Here is a 20,186-nt window from a genome sequence, read left to right as displayed (position 1 = left end):
CAGGAAAGTCAAGGTACCTGAGCCCGGTGTCGGTAAGCTCGGACCGAACGGGGAAGGTTCATACCGAGTAAGACGGGTACTCGGGGAAGGTACGTATGAGCTCGAAACCCTAGAAGGAAAACAGGTACCTTGAGCATGGAACATCAACAACTTAAGGCGATACTACCTGTGACTGCCAAACTGGAGACCGGACTACGAATCACTCCCAAAAGTCCAAGGACTAAAGCATCGAGCACATAAGTCCCAGTCGCCTCTTCGGTATGGGCGAACTAGTCCCAACCGCCTCTTCGGCATGGGCGAACTAATCTCAATCGCCTCCTCAGCATTGGCGAACAAGTACCAGTCGCCTCTTTGGCATGGGCGAACAAATCCTAATCGCCTCCTCGGCATGGGCAGATAAGTCCTAGTCGCCTCTTCGGCATAGGCAAAGTACCTCTAATGCCTAAGGCGTAGACAGCTCGGGTATGAGCCCTACGATGTCTAGCCCACTTCGGCATATAACGACAGGTTGGGCCCCGTTAGGGACAACCGACATCTCAGTGAGTAGCCCATGCGCAGACAGATTGGGTATATACCCTGCAATGTCGCTCACCTCGGCGTACATTATGTGAAATTACCCCTACTAGTAGTCCGAATAGACAATTCGGGGTGACAACCACTTAGAAAAATTTTTCTTTGAGTATCCTTACTTGTTGTCCAGCTCGGTAGCTCGACAATTCAGGATAACCTATACTCCTACTCCTACCTCTGTCTAGTTCAAATCGCTAGATCGGGGGTCATTTACACTTAGAATGTTTTTGCACAAGGATTAGTCAAAAAATGTTTGTATTTCATTGATGAAAAGATTTTAAGTACAAAGAGCTCATTATAACCCGAGCTCGGTGGCCTCGGGGTGTACATCCAAACAGTAAAAAGAAGAAAAAGTCGAGATCATGCATGCAGACTGCCAGGCAGGTCGGTCTCCATATGCTCCTCCGCGTCCTCTTGACCCGATGGGCCCGCCTCTTGGACTTCGTCATCACTTTCTTCGTCAGATGAGCCAGGCTCTTCGTTAGCCGCCTCCGCCACCTCGGGAGTAAGGTCAGACATAGAGACAACTCTGAGGTCAAGATCGGGGAATTTCTACCGCATTAGATACTTGCACAGCTTGAAGCCAGAACGATAGGAGCTCGATCCATATTCGACCTGGAGATTGTGGAACTCCGAGGATTCCTTGAAGCGGTCAATGGCGAGGCTTCTTTCTTCAGCTCGCGCCTCTTGGATGGCGGTCTCGAAGATCTCAGTTCGCTCTTGGATCATTGCTTCAAGATTCCCAATCTCTCGTTGAAGCTTTGCCTTCTCCTTGGTCATTGCTGAGATCAGCTCCTGTTGCTTCACCTTCTCCTCGGTCATGGCCATGATCAACTCTTATTGCTTCGCCTTCTCCTCGGTCATGGACATGATCAGCTCCTGCTGGCTCCGAACTCCCTTCTTGACCCGAACAACCTCACCCCGAGCTATGTCCAGCTCGCGGTAAAGTTTTTGCGCCTTCTCCTCAGCTTCCCAAGCTCTCTTCAGGAAGACCTCGAACTGGTAGACCAACGAATGAATGGTGGAGTTCACCAAGTAAAGAAAACCAAGGTAAGTATGTTTGAAAGTTTGACAAGGAAATAAAATGTAAAGTAAGATACTTACCACCATGCAATAGCTGGCAGCCCAACTTTCGAGCTGGCTTGTAGGCTTATCAGCCAATTCTGCAACCTCAGCAGGAAAGACGGCACCCTTGCTCTTGAGCAGTCCGAGCCAAGGGGTCTTCACCTGGTAAAGAAAACCAAGGTAAGTACGTTTGAAAATTTGACAAGGAAATAAAATGTAAAGTAAGATACTTACCACCATGCAGTAGCTGGCAGCCCGGCCACCGAGCTGGCTTGTAGGCATATCAGCCCATTTCGCAACCTCGGCAGGAAAGACAGCACCCTTGCTCTTGAGCAGTCCGAGCCGAGGGGTCATTGTGCTTTCTTTGGGGCATTCAAGCTTGGGCGCGGAAGTGCTCTTCAGCTCGTGAGGCTGAAGGTCTTCCTCCCGGTCCTCGTCCAAGTCCACTGTAAGGGGTTGAGGGCGGACCTCCTCCTCGGGAAGCTCGGCAGAGATCGGCTATGGAGCAAGGACTTCAGATGGGGCGGGGACAGAAGGATCAGCCTCCCGGCGAGATTTCTTCGAAGCCTTCCTCTTCTTCCCTCTCTGAAAGCTCTTGAGAAGGTCCTTAGCATCAACCTCTGGCATGGTAACTGTAAGAGTAAGAAAAAGGGTTAGTCGCAAACTAAAGAAAACCGTAAAATAAAAGCCGAGGTGGAGACCTACCAGGAGGGCTCAGCCCAGCTCGCACAAGCTTCTCCTCGGCCAAGAAATCTTTCATCTCCAGGCCGAGGTCCCTCCAAGAGTTGATAATTGCCCTAGTCTCCGCATCTAAACTCACCTCGGGATTCTTGATAGCCACCCTCCAATGAGTTGGAAAAGACCATCACTTAGGATTTCGGACAAGTACCTCCTCTTCCAGGTCGGAACCTTGTTCAGGCTACCGAACAGGATTTTAAACCCGGGCCGAGGAGAGATGTAGTAACTTTGTCTGATGTCCCCGCGCAGACAAGCAGAATTCTTTTTGATCGAACAGATCAAACTGAAAACGTCTAAGGACAGAGGTTAGTTGTACTCATGGAACAGGGAGATGGTGCCTACTATGTTCCGGATAGAGTTCGGGTGTAGTTGGTCAATGGTGATGTTAAAAAACTTGACTATCTCTATAATGAAGGGGTGGAGCGGGAAGCACAGCCCGGCAGCGAGCTGCTCCTCAAAAACTGCGAGCTCATAAGGATCGTGAGCCCAAGGATACTGACCTACAGTAACACTAAAGACTAGGCTATCGGGAAGACGATAGCAAGCTACTAAATACATTAACCTATCCGAGGTCAAGATAGAAGGACCGAAGTCGTCCGGATCCCGACCCTGGGAAGAAGATGGGACCTCCGTCCTAGAGGTCGGTCCCTCCTCCCGTGCCTTGGGCTCACCAGGCCGAGATGGCCCAATTTCAGGTAGAGAAGTTCCCTCTAAAAACCAAAGAGGGGAGTTGCCCGACGACGAGCTAACCTCCCCAACAGGGGCCACGGACTGCACCTCGGTACCCCCGACCTCGCTAGAGTCACCTAAGAGCCTATCTATACTAGAGCTAGACATGATTAAAAAACAAAGGAGAACAAACTAAGGAAAACACGAACTCACCAAGAGAATGAAGACTTCGGAATACAAAGAAAGAGCGAGCTGAAAGACTTCGACGCGACCTCGGGAGAGCTCAATCACAAAATTTTTGGCGAAGAAGAGGGGTCCCTCAGCCCCCTATTTATAGTTCACTGCGAGGCGATTAACGGCTGAGATTTGCTTGATCCAACGGCTCTCATGAAAACCGGTTGCAAGATGCCCGAGAACGAAATCGGTTGAGCACATTTTTTACGTCCGCGGAGTCCATAAACAGCATGACGTCCACATGTACACCCAACGCGACCTGGGCTACGTCTGGTTAACCAAAGGTTCAAATAGGTCCAATCGGTTGATCCGCTCGACAGACCGCCTAGACCTCATGCCAAATCCACCTAGACTCGTCATGAACTCCCTGCACCGGGTCGGGACCCCCAACTGGGGGAGTGAGGGCAATTAATGAAAGACAATTTGGGCCGACCTAGTAACAAGGGAACACGTGGACACGACCCAACTAGTAAGACAACAACTCAGCCCAACATGCCAAGTCCGCAACATATCAAGCTCAGATAATCGAACCACCTCGAGACGACTTCACCTCGGTGTAAGGTCATATCAAGACCACATTGATCCCAAGGCACTTCGGCGTTTGCCCCAAGTCAGATCTAAAGAGAAGTAACTCGGATAATATTGAAAGACCACTACATGGCAACCCCAAAGATCTCGCCATCAGATTCCGAGCCTCGTGAGATCATGCCTCATAACGGTAAGCCTTATCTCTCTCCCATCCGATTCGGGCGGGCTCGATAAACGCTATCAGTTATCCCCCATTATCACGGAAACGAATCTCATCGTAACAAAGATCCCGGAACCGCTCCGCGAAACCCGCGAGAACTCCATTATATAAAGACTCCACCCCCCAGGGGTGCAATGTATGCATGATTTTCCTGCTCTCAGACTCTCTACTTTCAAAACAATATCAGCTCGCTACTAGCCAAATGACTTAAGCATCGGAGCAACCTCACCGAGTTAGCAACCCCGGGTTCTCACATTGCAAGTTCAGTCCACCATCCGTCTAGAAGCCAGATAACCTCCAGCTGGGAGAAGCTAGATCGCGCTACATCAGAAATCAATTGGATCGTTGAAACTTGACCAGTTTTCAACTGTTCTGCCAGGTTTTGATCGGTTCTTCTAGTTTTTCAATAATATGAAAACCGGGGTTTAAAAGAAAACCAGAATGTCCTCTGGTTCCCGGATTGAATGATCCGGCCATCCGGTCTGGTCCGAGTTATTAAAACATACACAATCTGAATCAATGAACATCCCAAAATCAAAATGCTGACAACTTTGCTGACAGATGTATTATGCAGCCCATTTGACACTGAATTACATTATGAACCAGCGTTTATGAATAAGGTACAGACCATCCGATTTACTATCTCCCATGTATCAATGAAGACAATCTATAGATTTTGCCCTGTAACAGAGTGAAAATAAAAAACGCATGGTCTCGATCAGGCATTCCGTGTCCCAATTTTTAATCATTCACTTCCTGTTCTCTGTCTGTGCTTTGCATGGGCTGTCAGCTAGTTATAACTTATGATAGAATTCCTTCGGGTTGTATATTTTAAATAAAAAAGAAAATCTCAATCCACAAGAAAACATACCTAAACAACTAAATCTTAATCTCTACCTACCATCTCATTCCAGGCAAAACATTTTATCCATAAGAAAACATACCTAAACAACTTTGCTACATTACCAAGAAAAATAGCTCAAACCCCCCTCATTTAGTTCACCTGCCCCCTTCTATAGTCATGACCTCTATGGCTCGATCACAAAAAGTGGCTGCAAAGATGGGAAAAATAGGGCAAAGTCAAGATAACTTGAAAACCTACATGCATATAAAATGTGTCACAATACAAACAAGGAGTTCTGGGGAAAACATACAGTGTCCACGCTAATAGGCTTGCCATCATCTACGAGGATCTCAACTATTGTACCTGATTGATCAGCCTGTAGAAATGATGTCACAAGTATCAAATTAATGCTGTTACTCAGATCTTAAATAATAACTATTTATTTAACATGGTAGCAAGACCCTATCACACCACTCAGGTTATCACACTAGAAGAGAGAGAGAGAGAGAGAGAGAGAGAGAGAGAGAATGAGTATTGAACTACTCACCACTCGGTGCAAGTAGAAATTGTTCCAGAATTTTTGGTGAATTTTTTTGACAAAGTTCTTATTTTTATTGATGTTTTTAATTTATATTATATATGCGTTATGGTATTTGCTTATTTTTATTAGTTCCAATACTAGTTCTAATTTTGAGCAAAATAAGTGAATAAAATCCCAAAACTTCATTAAATAATATAAACTCTCACTCAATATTTAACCAAAGTTCAATTTATTAACCTTATTCAAAATTGAATAGAATTTCTTTCGAGTTTGAAACCACATGAAGTACTCCTTGTCTAGTGCTTGTCTAGTGCTTGTACCCAATGGACTGCCCTCACCCAATATAAAAACTCTCACTCAATAGAATTTCTTTCGAGTCTGTCTTCAGCCCTTGTCTGGTGCTTGTACCCAATGGACCACTCCAATAGTGACCGATTTAGTCACCGCCTGGACTGCCCTTGCCTATTCTGAGAAACCTTGGCAGCCTACTCTTCCCAAAGACCCAAACATTCCATAAAACTGTACCCAGAAGGCCAGAACGTTTCTCTCCAAATGATTTGTCACAAGCACTAAAGAAGAAATGGATAAGCAATGAGCAAAGTATCTCAAAATTCCAGCTTACCCTTTTAGAGTGTTTACTTGCTCACCATTTTCACCTTCTCAACTAACTTTCAGCCTATGCTGAGCTTTGACCTTTAAACTTTATTCCAACTATATAAAAATCCCTAGCATTATCTTTGCTAGGCATACAATCCTTATTTCATATGCTTGTGTTTGTGTGTGAGATCGTGCATTAAGTGCTATTATTTTGTCTATGCTACTTGCATATCCTCTTATTCTTAGCCAATCACATTACAAAAATGAGCCAAAAAGAGAAAAGGGAAAGAAAAAAAATTAGCAATGTTAGAATAAGGAGCAGAAGCTCTATGTGTGGTGAACCAAATTTTAATAGCACAGTTTATTAAAAAGAACTTTTATAACAGAAAGTAAAAGAATAGCGGCCTTACTTCAATTTCATTCATCAATTTCATGGCTTCAATGATGCAAAGGATCTGCCCTTTTGTAACTTTGTCTCCAACCTGAGGAATGGCAAGAGAAAAGAAAAAATTATGTAGACCTGACAAGAGAATGCATTATTGAAGTGCCTATCCAAAAAAAAATCTAACGATGTATTTGGATTGTGCAAATTGGAATTGACATGGAAATTCAGTTGCATAAGAGTTTGAATGTCCAAGTATTGGAATTCCTATGGATTGAAAGTTCATTGTTTGGGCATCACAGAAGAATTGATTCACTTAGTCGAGGATAGATCAAAATGTTCAAACCATTTTAACTGAATAATTAATTTGCCATAATGTGATTAGTTAGAAAATTATCACCTATTTTCTCCAACTACTACTATTTCCATTATTGTTTCATTATCATCATTATCATTGTTGTTGTTGTTGTTGTTGTTATGTTTTGTATTTCTTCTTTAAATTGTAAAAAGTAAAACAAAATAAAGGATACTTTACTATTTTCTTGTTATATATTTGTTAAGTCATACGATGCTATGAGTTAAACCACTATAGATCCTCATTTAAATATAGTTAATTTTTATTGGATAATAATAAGATTTGAGATATCTTATCATTATTAAATATAATACTCTACCTCTTATTTATTTACTTATTTATTTAGTTTTTGAATAAAGGTAAAGTATGACCGCATTTATTTTTTTAATATAATAGTCTTCTTCTTATTTATTACTATAACTCTTCTATCTTATTACTTCTCTTTTGAGAGGGGTCATCGTGGGTTGGTTTATAACCCAATTCTTAAATTGGAAATCCATGGACACTCTAGTTCATATTAATTGGGAACATCAAAATGCCTACAATTAGCATTTTGGCATGCAATTTCAATCCCTACATCACTAATTTCATGATTCAAAATTTCAAACACACCCTATTAAAGAATAATCACCTTAACAAATGGGGGTTCACCAGGTGCTGGGCTACGGTAGAATGTTCCAGCCATAGGGCTTTTAAGAGATGGAAGAGACGACTTGGCTGATTTAGAAGCAGATGGAGATGGTGCAGGAGTTGACGTTGAAGAACTAGGGGCAGAAGGTGTTGGGGGAGCTACAGGTGGTGCTGGTGGAAAAGCTGATGGCATGGCTGCTGGTGAATAAGGAGATTGCATCATAACCACTGGAGGAGAAGGTGGCGGTGGCAAGGCCTCCTTTTTACGGATGATCAGCTCACAATCAAGTTGCTTCAACTGCAATTCCACGACATCTCTAGAATCTACAAGCCTATAAGACAGGCATACATATATGTATATATGATCAAGACCAACCTTTTCCGGAATTAAATGCTAGATAGAGAACATCAAGGAGAAGCAAATGGATCTCTTACTTGATGAGGCTTGAAACTTGAGTTATAAATTCAGATATTGACGTTTCTGTGGCCAAAGCTGATGGAGATGGTTCATTTCCTGGATTATCATCCTTTTCCACTGATGGGATTTTTGACTTATTTTCAGGAGTTGCCACAGCATTAGATGATCCATCCACAGCAACCTTGAATACAATATATAGCTCTAGAAACAAGTCCCACAAGGAACAAAAAACGGAAAGAAGATTCTTAATGAAAACCGATGAAGAACCTTACCTCATTCAATTGAGCTTTCAACGGAGTGGAGTGGTTCCGATTAGAGTGCAGAGCCTGCAATGCAGGTATCACTTTCATCATTATGAAACCAACAGAAGCGTTTTAACACACGGCATGACCAAATTGCAGCAGGGACTAACAAATTTACCTCCAAAGCATTCAAATAATATATGTTAATTTCCAGATAAGACATTCCAGAGAATAATACTATTGGCAGCATAGTCTAAATTTATGTTTCCTCGGGATACAATTATTCCACCAGATGTCATTTACAATTACTACATTGAGTCCTTATAAATCCATTATCTTTCTCTTATGATCCAAAATATTATTAGAATCATCAAAGAAGTAGCAGTTTCATCTCTTTTCTATGAAATCAAACGTTATTAAAACATTAAAAAATGAAAAGGCATACCACCAGAACTCAGAAAATTCTACAAGGAGATAAGTCAGATGCACAAGTTTGGACCACCAAATTTAAACCCCACCCTAAAATCCCACCTCGCCTACGTCTATATCAAGTGAAAGGGCGAGGTAAAGTTCAGATCGATCTCAGAAACCTTAGGCCTTAGGAAAAGTAAATCAAAGATATGATTACCTTGAAACAAAGCTGGAGCTTTAACTTGGGCGAGGGAGGGAATGAAGCCTTGGGGTTGGGGTGCAAACAATGGCGTGCCGGAAAAGGTAAAGAGGAGGAGGATGAAGAAGTGGGTTTGGTTACAGACGCAGCTGCTGCCGTTGCTGAGGCTGCCGGAAGAGAAGACGCCATTTCCTTGACAGAAGCAACACGAGCGCTTCAATTTCCAAACTCCAAGGAGAAAAGGAGAGAGAAAGGGTTTGGGAAAGTCCTTCTCTCCGTCTTGCTTGCCTGTGTTATGAGTTTTGACGGCGAGGAGAGAAAAGTCTAATCGATGAAATCGAGAGAGAAGAGAGTGTACTTGTGCTGTTTAGGGGAAAGTGGTTCAGGTGAGGTGGGCCAGATCCATCCGTGATTCACATTTCACCCCTTCTTAATACAACAAACCGGGTTCACTACAACCGGGTTTAACTAGCACCCATTTCATTTGAACGTTGATGCATGCACCACTGGTCCAGATCCCCCCGTCTTCACTATTCAAGAACCAAGATAGACGCCGTATGATTAGAGTTAATCAAACCAGGTTTGGTCGAACCCGTGAGAATTAGAATATGTATATGTGGATAATGGACACTAATGGTATGTGGATATCTGTCTTTATCCAGCAGCTGGAGAGTTGTCAAGTAGTAAATGGATTGGGACCGACTGAAAAAAGTTGGGACAAAATAGGGCCGTAAGCGGATCGGATTCCGTGTGGTGTGTCCGACCCGATCTGAATTTTGATGTATCCGAATCCCATAGGCTATGTTTGGTTTGAAGGAAAAAATAGGAAAATGAAGGGAAAGATAAAGAAATCTTTTATAAGTCTTGTAGGGCTGTTCATAGGTCGGGATGGGTTGGTTTACTGAGATTTTTCCAACCGACCTGACCTGGTCGGGTTACCTGAAATTGAAATCGAAATCGATCCTGTGTTAAGCAAAACCAACCTGTTTAGTTTGAGTCAAGTTGGGTCGGTTTCGGCTCTAAGTTTAACAAAAGTCAAACTGTATTAGAGAAAGAATACTGAAATTGTATATTTCAAGAAACCTTATAATCTAAGTAAAAAATACACCTAATTCTAATTGTAATTGGTTGCCTGTTTGATGTAAAAGACCATATAAACTAGGATCATTTGATTATTTTCATTAAACTTTTCCAAAAAAAATCATTGTCTAGTTGTCTTATAATACTTGCCATTAATGTCATTCCTAACTAAAAGACTAGAAATTAAGTTAGTTTCTAACTAGGATAGAGACAACTTAGTTAAGTAAAAACTAAGTAGGTTGTAACTATTAACTATGAACTAACTACTAAGTCGGGATAGGCCGGTTTCAGTTTCGGTTTTCACACATGAAAATCGAAACCGACCTAAACCATTGGTTTATGAATTTTTACAACTCAAAACCGATCGATGTTGAAGAAAACTCGGCCGACTCGGGTTGGGTCGGTCCAGGTTGGTCAAACTGGGTCTTATAATGAACAGCCCTAAAGTCTTGTATAGATTTTCCTATCTTTCCCTACCTTTACCATCAAACCAAACACAAAGGAATTCAATTTGGAATTCTTATCATATGTCCTATTCGATTAGAATTGTAATAACAGAATTATGCTAATAATATAGATAACATATTGTATATTATATATATTATGTTATTATCAGTACATCGGTTGGACCAAGTAAGGTACAACCTACAAACATATAGTTCGAGCATACATGATAATCGCTTCGTGGTATACCATAGAAAATGCCTTAAACACTAAGGGATAGCCCGGGATAACGATTACTGAAAAATCCTACTTCGGGTATGTAGCTCTAACAACTCGAGTGATGAGATCGCCTTGGCAAAAATAAAAGAGCACACCATACTTAGAAGAAAAAGAGAAATTTCATTGCCATTCAAAAAAAAAATCGAGCTAAAAAGCTTGAAAAAGTTCAACAAGAGATAAAAAAGGGCACAAACACACAAGAATATCTTTGAAAATCGGGTTCTCGCACTCGGGAACAACTAGTGATCAGTCAAAAGAACAGAAAAATAGAGCCGCCAACCTCAAGGGTCCACCTCATCCACCTCCTCCGGGGATCTTCCTCCTCCGCATGTTCCGTCGTATCGGGAGCCAGGCCCTTCATGGTGATGCCGTCAATGTTGAGCCCAGAGAACTTCTTTCGGACCAACCAATGACAGAGCTTGAATCCGGAGCGGTACGAGCTTGAGCCATACTCCACTTGGAGTTTTTTATACTCCTGGGAGTCCTTGAAGTCCCAAACTGCCTTCTACCACTCGGCCTCTACCATGGTATCAAAGTTTTGAGTTTGGTCCAGAAGTGTAGACTCCAAGTCCAAAGCCTATTGGTGAAGGAGCTCCCTCTCCGCTGCCACCCTCGATGACTCCTCCCTATAGCGTGCGCTCTCCTCGGAAAGCTTGGCGATCTGCACCTCCTAGTCATGGACGAGCAGCTCCTAGGCCTCGCTCCCCTTACGAGTGTGAAGGAGCTCGCCCCGGGCCTGGTCGAGTTCGCCCTGGAGCTTCTGAATGATGACTCTCTGATTGCGAGCATCGCCGGAGTGGATATTTGTCCGGAGGGCCATGGCATGGATGGCGTTGTTCACCTGCCAACAAGAGACAAAGGTCAGAGAACAGCAAAAGAAAATACTACTTACCACCATACAGTGGGAGGTGGCAAACGCGGCAAGCGCCATGGGCTTCATCTCCCCCCACCTAGCGACCTCCTCGTGGTAGATTGCCCTTTGGCTCTTCTGCCCAGCCACGATGTAGTCATTGACCCCCTCTCAATTCCCTACTGAGAACTGCGGGTAGAGGAATGGGAGGGAAGGACTAGGAGGAATTACCCCATGCCTCGAGGCCACCCTCTCCGACGCCTCCTTCAAATGGGGCAGGAGGAATTTCAAGCGGTGGAGAAACAAGGTCTAGCTCAGCAGATTCGAACTCAGTGCCCCTGGAAGTGGTAATTTGATGAGGACGCAACCTCTTCGCCTTACGCTTCTGGTTGCTAGAGAGAAGGTGGCGCGCATCAACACGCGAGCTTCTCCACGGTCAAATAATCTGAACAGAGAAGGCATACAGTTGCCCAAGACAATAGCATTTTCCGAGTTTCAGAGTCCAACATAGCCCCGGGGTCCTGGGTGGCGCCCCTCCAAGAAGTTGGGAAGGGCCACCCCTCGGGGTTACGAACCACAAAATAGTTCAACTTCTAGGCGGGAACCCTGTTCGATAGGTCATGCAGCAGCTAAAAGCCGCGGCGGGGAGAAAAGTAATAAGAACACCTTTCTAGAGGCGCTCCGACAGTGGCATTCTTAATACAGAGAGTGGAAGAAAAAGATGTCAAGGTCAAGGGGGAGGCAATACTCATAGCACAAGGAAATGGTCCCAACTACATTCCTCGGATGGCGTTGGGATGGAGCTGGTCAATGGTGACATTAAAATGATTCAACACCTCCACTATTAGGGGGTGTAGGGGAAGATGCAAGCCAGCCTCGAGCTGTTCCTGGAAAATCACTATATCATTGGGACCATGCTCCCAAGGAAAATTACCAAAGGAGAGACCGTAGATAAGGTCCCCGAGAAGGCAAAAATGGCGAACAAGAGATCAGAGTCTCCCCATCGTCATGGAGGAGGGACCGAAGGTGTTGGGCTCTCTGCCCTGAGAGGTAGAAGCCACATCTTCAGAGGCCTCCCGAGCCTCCGGAGCCTACTCCCAAGCTCCCACTGAGCTCGAGGGGGTGCCGTCGTTCTGGTCACCATCCTAGGGATAAACGTGATACGGATATCCATACATGATTGACAGAGTGAATGACTCACTGAAAAGATGAAACGGTGTGAACAGAAGAGCTCGGGCAGACTATATGGATGCGCGATCTCAGAATCCGAAGACAGCAAGTTAGCGGGAAGGAAAATGAGGCCTGGCGGCCCTACTATTAGAAGCCACTGTGCCCCTAAACCAACGGCCCAGATTGAGACAGATCTGACGGTTCGCAGTCAAGCTAACCGCACATCTTTTGAAACCGAAATGTGACTAACTGCATGTCTCCCATGATTGAGATAATGACGGTTGCACGACATCTAGAGTTAAAAGTCGCTTCGGCTTCGGCGCATTTCTCGGCATCCGAAGCGTCAGAAATCTTCTGACTTCTGCACACGCATTTAATGCGAATAGTCAACCAAGTTTAAATTTTGATCAAATCCACCTGTCCCACTTCATGAATTCCTCACGCTAAGGTAGCACTCTTAGCCCGAGGAGTGGGGGCAATTGATTAAGGATGATTTGACCCAACCCCTTGAGACAATGACACGTGGACCTGACTCAGCACGAGCAACAACACAGCACCGCAGCCTAACTGCGACTAAGTAACGAGCTTGTAGGACAACTTGCTACGTCATAGCTCGTTGTAGGGGGAGCTCACTACAACGAGAGCTCGAGCTCCCTCGAGCTACTGAAAGGGAATACTCCAAGACTATCCCAACCTGCGAGCTAGGGTAACCAGCTTGCTCCAACACTTAGGTAGAAAAACCACCTCAAAGACAATCTTGAGAAGGGTCACCCCAAAGTACCACTTGGAGCTCGCTATGAAGTAGCTCGTGACAATATAGCTCGCTGCGTGACTGGGTAGCTCACAACTAAGCAATGGGACGCTCTCAAGGAAGCTTCTATCTGACAAAGACCGTACCCATCAGACTACGCCACGTCTCTCAACTAACGGCGCAGTCCCTGTCCATTCAGCAGACTGTACCCACGTCTCTTGACAGATGGTGGTGTGCCTGTCCTCCCGGGATGTGTAACCCATCCAATTGGGTAGTACCCTATAGCGGTCACCTGCACAGCCCTGTCAGGTAACAGCTGCGACAAAAGCCCAGTGGTAGTTTTGCCCGATTTGACAATAACGCCTATATAATAGCTCCCTAGTAAAAGGAAAGGGTCTCTCTCGAACATCAGGGACCTATCTGAAACTTACTTGCTCTCGAGCTAATCTTGAGAACTCAGTGATCTAGCGCAACCTACACTCTTTGCTTTCTCCCCCTAGCGTTCTAACTTAAGCTTCGAAGTATTCCCGTCGGGCAAGTCCCTCGGGAGTCCTTCATCTTCTTCTTCTCAGGTGTCGTCCGTTGCCAGTAAGGAGCCAATCAGTAGCCAATTAGGAGTGCTCGAATCGTGTTGCATCATAATTGTTACAACTAATGGCTCTAAATTGTGATGGATACTCCCAACTTTAAACTATTCACATGCACACATGAATATAAATGGCATACATATTTTATGAGTTGGACTACTTTAGGGCCGGATCAAGTAGCTGATGGATGGTATCTGATCGTACAAATAGCCTAAACTTGACATGCACACCATAGTTAGGGCAGCCGGTAAAGATTGAAACGTGACAATAAATAAAGAATAAATGTGACTAGGTGTTTTTGTTCCATCCCATAGTCTTTGTCTTTGCAATATTAGCTCTAAACTCTACAATTCAACTTTTCATGACCTCGCAAAGAGGTACCAATTCCTTAGGCTAGCCTTTGCCAAATTTGTCGGGTCAAATCCCGTTTTTATGGTGTCAACGATATTCAAAAAATCCAATTTTGAATTCAATATTTGACATAATCGAATCGAATTCGGATGATGCGAATATCATAATAAGTTGAAATCATATATGACCTTATGTGATTCAATAAATACGATGCAGTGCACCAAGCTTGCTGAGTTGTCAATTCTGTTACATTGTTATTTCTGTTATTTTGTCAATACCTGTTCTTGATAGTTGCGGTTAGTCAGTTAATGATGTATAGGAGTGTATATAAAAGGACTGTGCACTGACGGAAGGGGATACACGACCACAATTCTTTCATTACTCTCTCTCTATTTCTCTGCTATCTTCCTTGATTTCTGTAGGTTACTCGTGTGGCTTTATCCCATAGCCATACCTATGAAGTAGACTACGTCTCTCGATAGCTCATATCCTGAGCTACATAATTGGTATCAGAGCCATTGAACGAACCTTGGCCATGGCGGACTCAACCAGACAACAAACTTCTATTCGTGAGGTGGAGGAGTCTTTGATGAAGAAGATGAAGGAATCTCAGGCCAAGTTAGAGCAGGCCATTGCTAGGTTGCGGGATATGATCGCAGCGTTGGCTAATCAACAATTGCGGGATAGGCAAGAACAATCAGGGGATAATTCCCGCAGAGGATGTCCGAGAAGCAACCATGTAGATGGCCATTCCACTGATTCTTCCTTTTTGACTAGATTGACAAAGGTTGATTTCCCAATGTCTAATAGAGAAAATGTGAAGGATTGGCTATACAAGTGTGATCAATTTTTCTCTGTGGACAACACATCACCGGTAGTTAAAGTTAAGCTGGTTGCAATCCATTTAGAGGGAAAAGCTCTCCAGTGGCATCACGCTTTGATAAAATCAAGGCTGACAACGGAGCCGATGAATTGGGAAGACTATGCTAAAGCTACTGCAAATCATTTTGGACCTACATTCGACGATCCTATGTCGGAGTTGATGTCTCTCAAGCAGACGAGGTTTGTCATGGATTATATGGATTGGTTGGAAAACATCTTGACTAGAGTAGATTTAACTGAGGAGTATAAGGTGAGTTGTTTCGTTACGAGATTGGAGTATGAGACACAAATGCATGTAAGGATGTTCCACCCTGCAACAATGCAGCAAGCAGCGAATCTTGCGAAGATTTTCGAATCTGCACAGAATTATAAACATTCAAAATACTGCCACAACAAAAATGGCTTCTCAAAGCCATCTACTTATGGGTAGTCACAGTTGCGCCCTATTACTCCTTCAATGGCTCTGCCATCCAAACAGAATCTTGTGCACCCATTAGTGCCATTACCTAGCAAGAGTCAAAACATGCCTATTCTTGATAAACCACCCAAGGTCTATACAATAACTGAGATGGCAAAGAGAAGGGCTAGAGGATTGTGCATGTTCTGTAATGAGCCATTTACTCCCGGCCATCAATTAAAGCACAAGAAAGCACATTTGTATGTGGTTGAGTTGAATGAAGAAGTGGAAGAAGACAATAATGTCGAGGAATGCAATGGAGATGAGACAAGTGGCTCTTGTATTTCTGTCAATGCCATAACTGGGAATTCTCACTTTCAAACTATGAGGGTTACTGGTTATTATAATAAACGACCCTTGTAGATTTTGATTGACAGTGGGAGTACTCACAACTTTGTAGATGAACAAGTTGTGAAGAAACTATGATGTAAGGTGGAAACAATCAAACCGATGGCAAAATTTGTAGCTGATGGAAATAAGGTCTTTGTTACAGCTATTTGCAAGAAATTCTCATGGCAGATTCAGAGTACTACCTTCACTACAGATTGTATGGTATTGCCTCTAAGATTTTGTGATGTGGTATTGGGAATTCAGTGGCTGTCCGCATTGGGGCCTATAGTCTGGGATTTTTAATAACTAAAGATGGAATTTAAAGTAGAGGGCAAGACACATGTGCTTAGAGGTGCAACTACCAACAAACTGAAGCATGCTGATGGTAACAATTGTCTAAGTCATTGTTACAAGGAGGCCAATTAGCACTGCTCCAATTATGTCCACCAGGAGACAATTCTGATATGGTAACCTCTTCACTGTTTTCTATTTCTGTTGAACATTCTGCATTACCTGAGGCAGTTGAACAAGTATGCTTCTTTGTTTGATGAACTTGTGGAATTACCTCCTTATATTGAAGGGTTTGATCATCGAATACCTATGGAACCTAAGGCTTTACCTATCAATATAGAGAAACTAGTGAATGAAATGCTTGATAAGGGAATTATACAGACAAGTGCCAGTCCATATGCATCGCTGGTTGTATTGGTAAAGAAGAAAGATGGTACGTGGTGGCTTCGTATAGATTACAGGGAGCTTAATAGCAAAACTTTTAAAGATAAATTTCCAATTCCTCTTTTGGATGAGTTGGAAGGTGCAAGTATCTTTACGAAGTTGGACCTCAGATTTGGGTACCACCAATTGTGTATGCATAGGAACAATGTGTATAAGATAGCTTTTAAGACTCATGATGGCCATTATGAATTCTTGGTGATGACATTTGGGCTCACTAATGCTCAATTTTCATTTCAAAATTTGATGAATCACATTTTCAAACATTTTCTCAGAAAGTTAGTATTAGTTTTATTTGATGATATCCTTGTCTATAGCCGAAGTTTGCAAACTCATCTTCAGCACTTGAAGTTAGTTTTTTAGAGACTTCAAACTAATTCTTTTTATATAAAGAAAAGCAAATGTTCCTTTGTTGCTTCAAAAGTGGAGTATCTCGGTAACTTCATTTCTGACAAAGGTGTTTCTACAGATCCTAGCAAAGTAACTGGTGTGTGTAATTGGCCATCGTCCATAACACTTAAACAGTTAAGAGGGTTCTTGGGTTTATCAGGAGGTTTCCAGATATGAAATTGTATTCAAATTTGGACTCTCTGAGTGGATAGGGTAAGACCCTATTCTATTTGGTAATCTAATCTCAGATTCGCCCTTTTCTTTAACTGATCAAATAAGCCCAATAAGTATATGTGCCCACTTAACCTTCCAAATTGCTTCCCAGTTGGGCTTCCTTGCATGGTGTGGGACCCAAGCATTGATCTACACATCAGACAGAATGGTTCGGCCCAGCCTTTGTTACAAGGCGTAGCCGAATTCACTGGAAAGCCTATGGGTCCAACACTTACACTAAGTGGTCCCTGGGCCAAGCCACCTTGTAACACTCAGGGACTGTGGGCAGATGCAAAACTACCCCATCATGTATTACCTTCGATGGTTTCACACTTAACCTCTCAGCCCATAATGATCATACACTGCCCGACAAGAGAGGACCTCTCCCTCAGCTGCAAAGAACAAAGCTGCACTCTCTGCTCCCATGGATCCCAGGAATTAAAACTCTTTTGTAAACGTTTTAAAACCATAATATATATATATATATATATAATTGTATATAAAATATATTTTGCAAAACAAATTTCAATGATTGAAATCGGTTGCTGTCAGTTTTGGTTTCCATCAAAGAGTGTGCATCCCCGATTATTACCTTTGTCAGAAAAAGAGGCTGATCCTATCACTATGATCGCCCACTCAGATGAATTTTCGGACTATCTCAACATACACAGGTTTTGACCCCCTCTAAGGATCTCACTGATTGGCATATCAATGACAGCCCAATCCGACACCTAGTGCAATATCATAATCGATTCTAGGGGTCAAGTGTAACTTTCCAGTTTTGCCCACTAATCTCTAAGGTCCAAGGCACTACTGTAAATCTGGTTTGGTTTAGGGTTTCAAGTAAACCTACACTGCATGTACATCGGGTCTCATCCTAGACACCCAGGTAGATTTTCTAAGTTGGCCAATACCTGAACTTGTGGGACACCTCCCACTAACCCTATGCTCTCATCATCAAAAACTATTTCCTGACGGTGTGAGTCCACAATATAATCATTCTCCAAGCACAATGCATTTCGGCTACAAAACACCTTCTACTCACTTGGGTCATAGAATAGGTAACCCACAGAGCCTTTTGGGTAGCCTATGAATAGGCAACAACTGGTTTTGGATTCAAACTTGTCCGTACTCATTATTTTAACGTGTGTTGGACAACCCCAAATCTTCAAGTGTCTGACACTTGGTTTCTTTCCAGTCCAAAGTTCGTATAGAGTATTCGGAACCGATTTGGTTGGAACCTGATTCAACACGTATATCACAGTCTCTAATGTGTAATTCCAAAATGATGTGGGTAACTCTGAGTGTATGAGAAGTGACCGGACCATATCCAATAAGGTTCTATTCCTCCTCTCTGAAACACTGTTAAGCTATGGTGTAGCAGGGTGAGCCAACTGTGATACTATCCCGTTGACCTTCAAGTAGTCCTGAATTCGTCAGAGAGATACTCGCCACCTTGATCCGATCGAAGGGCTTTAACTTTTCTACCTAACTGTTTCTCGACTTCTTATCTAAATTCTTTGAACTTTTCAAAGAATTTATACTTATGTCTCATTAGTTACACATAACCATACCGAAAATAGTCATTGGTAAATGTAATGAAATACACGTGCTGGTTACGAGTCTTAACACTCAGGGGACCACATACATCACTATGTATATGGTCAAGCGTACCTGTACATCTTTCAGGCTTATCGTTAAATAGTCATTTTGTCATCTTACTTTAAAGGCAAGGCTCACAAGTGAAAAGATCTTCTACAGTTACAAAATCCAAATAACTATCATTTATCAGCCTTGTGATACAGTCAACACCGGTATGGCCAAGTCAATAATGCCATAGGCACATAGTGACCGTTCTCCAGTTCCCCATATGCGATGAATCTGTTGTTTCTTTTAATAATAATTGTATTATTAAAGAAGATAGAATAACCATTTGTACACGATTTTGACACATAAATCAAAATTCTTCTTAAATTCTGTATAAAAAAACAATCTTTAAGTACAATTATTCATTCTCTAAAAATTAACTCTACGATTCCTATGGCCGCAGCTGCAACACTTGTAGAAGTTCGCAAATAAAGCGTTATTTCTCCTTCACTCAACCTTCTGCTTACCTTGAATCCCTGCAGTGAGTTACACGCATAAGTTGAAGCCCCAGAGTCAATACACTAGGATGCAAAAGCAATCAACAAATTAGTTTCTATGACACAAGATTCGAAATTACCTTTTTTGGATTCCAGGTACTGAGGACAATTCCTCTTTAGTGGCCGGCCTTATGACAGAAATGGCATGTATCAATGCCTTGTCTTTCCTCTGTTTATTGGGTTTGGTGGCCTTCTTCTAAGGCTTTCTCTTTGCCCTCATATTCTTGCCCTTCTTGCCGGTTTCAACAAGCATGGCAATGGGCTCATCCTTCTTTATCATTTCTCCGGCCCTCTGCAACATATTGCTGAATTTTTGTAAACTGACATTCAGCTTGTTCATGTTGTAATTCATGATGAATGGATTGAATGACGGAGGCAGAGAGTTGAGAATAGCATATATCTGGGTTTGAAAATCCAACCCGGATCCAAGAGCCTCCAATTCATTAATATAACCCATCAATAGTCGTGAACTTGTTGGCCCTTAAACATCTACGCGGTCATGAACTGCTTCAAAACCTTCTGTCAAGTATAACAGTTCTGCTCTTCATACATTGTTTTGAGACTGTCAAATATGTCATTGGCAAGTTCGATCTGATCGAACTGCCTCTGTATTGGATTATCCAACGAGGCAATGATATAGCAGTGGGCAAGGGAGTTTTTCTCCTCCCATTCTTGGTATTCTATTCTCCGGGCCTCAGAAGCCCTATCTTCCGGACGATCTGGGGCAGAATTCTTGGCCACCTTATCGAACTTCTCAAAGGTTAAGACCAGCATGAGGTTAGGATAACAGTCGGCATAGTTTGGGCCCTTAAGATTGTTGTCGTCATGAAGTTTTGCAAATTGTCCATTTGTCATTTTCTGATAAAAGAGCAAACATCATTCC

At 42.9% G+C, this 20,186-nt stretch overlaps 1 protein-coding gene and 1 long non-coding RNA gene across 3 annotated transcripts; both read right to left on the bottom strand.

The window, feature by feature from the left end:
- Window positions 1–808: 808 nt before the first annotated feature.
- LOC148873188 (uncharacterized) lies at window positions 809–2,267 on the bottom strand. The gene is made up of 3 exons (XR_016105818.1): window positions 1,870–2,267; window positions 1,675–1,797; window positions 809–1,569 (listed from the first exon to the last, which is right to left on the bottom strand). It is a non-coding gene; the product is annotated as an uncharacterized LOC148873188 (long non-coding RNA).
- A 2,558-nt stretch (window positions 2,268–4,825) lies between these two features.
- Window positions 4,826–9,070, bottom strand: CAC1 (chloroplastic acetylcoenzyme A carboxylase 1). 2 transcript variants are annotated; one of them, XM_088966562.1, is made up of 7 exons: window positions 8,662–9,070; window positions 8,064–8,117; window positions 7,809–7,972; window positions 7,375–7,705; window positions 6,417–6,488; window positions 5,179–5,244; window positions 4,826–5,076 (listed from the first exon to the last, which is right to left on the bottom strand). In XM_088966562.1, the coding sequence occupies exons 1-7, from the start codon at window positions 8,830–8,832 to the stop codon at window positions 5,053–5,055; spliced, it is 882 nt and encodes a 293-aa protein (XP_088822688.1). In that variant the 5' UTR covers window positions 8,833–9,070; the 3' UTR covers window positions 4,826–5,052. The 2 variants fall into 2 exon arrangements, with proteins under 2 accessions (XP_088822688.1, XP_088822689.1); XM_088966563.1 differs by having other exon boundaries at window positions 7,809–7,924; window positions 8,662–9,051.
- Between the last annotated feature and the right edge of the window lie 11,116 nt (window positions 9,071–20,186).

This window comes from Nelumbo lutea, chromosome 1 (assembly GCF_056320005.1).
Source record: "Nelumbo lutea isolate HS-2025 chromosome 1, American lotus-T2T, whole genome shotgun sequence".
In the NCBI taxonomy this organism is placed as follows: domain Eukaryota; kingdom Viridiplantae; phylum Streptophyta; class Magnoliopsida; order Proteales; family Nelumbonaceae; genus Nelumbo; species Nelumbo lutea.
Note: the sequence above shows the minus strand (reverse complement) of the source record. Positions and strands in the feature narration are given on the sequence as shown.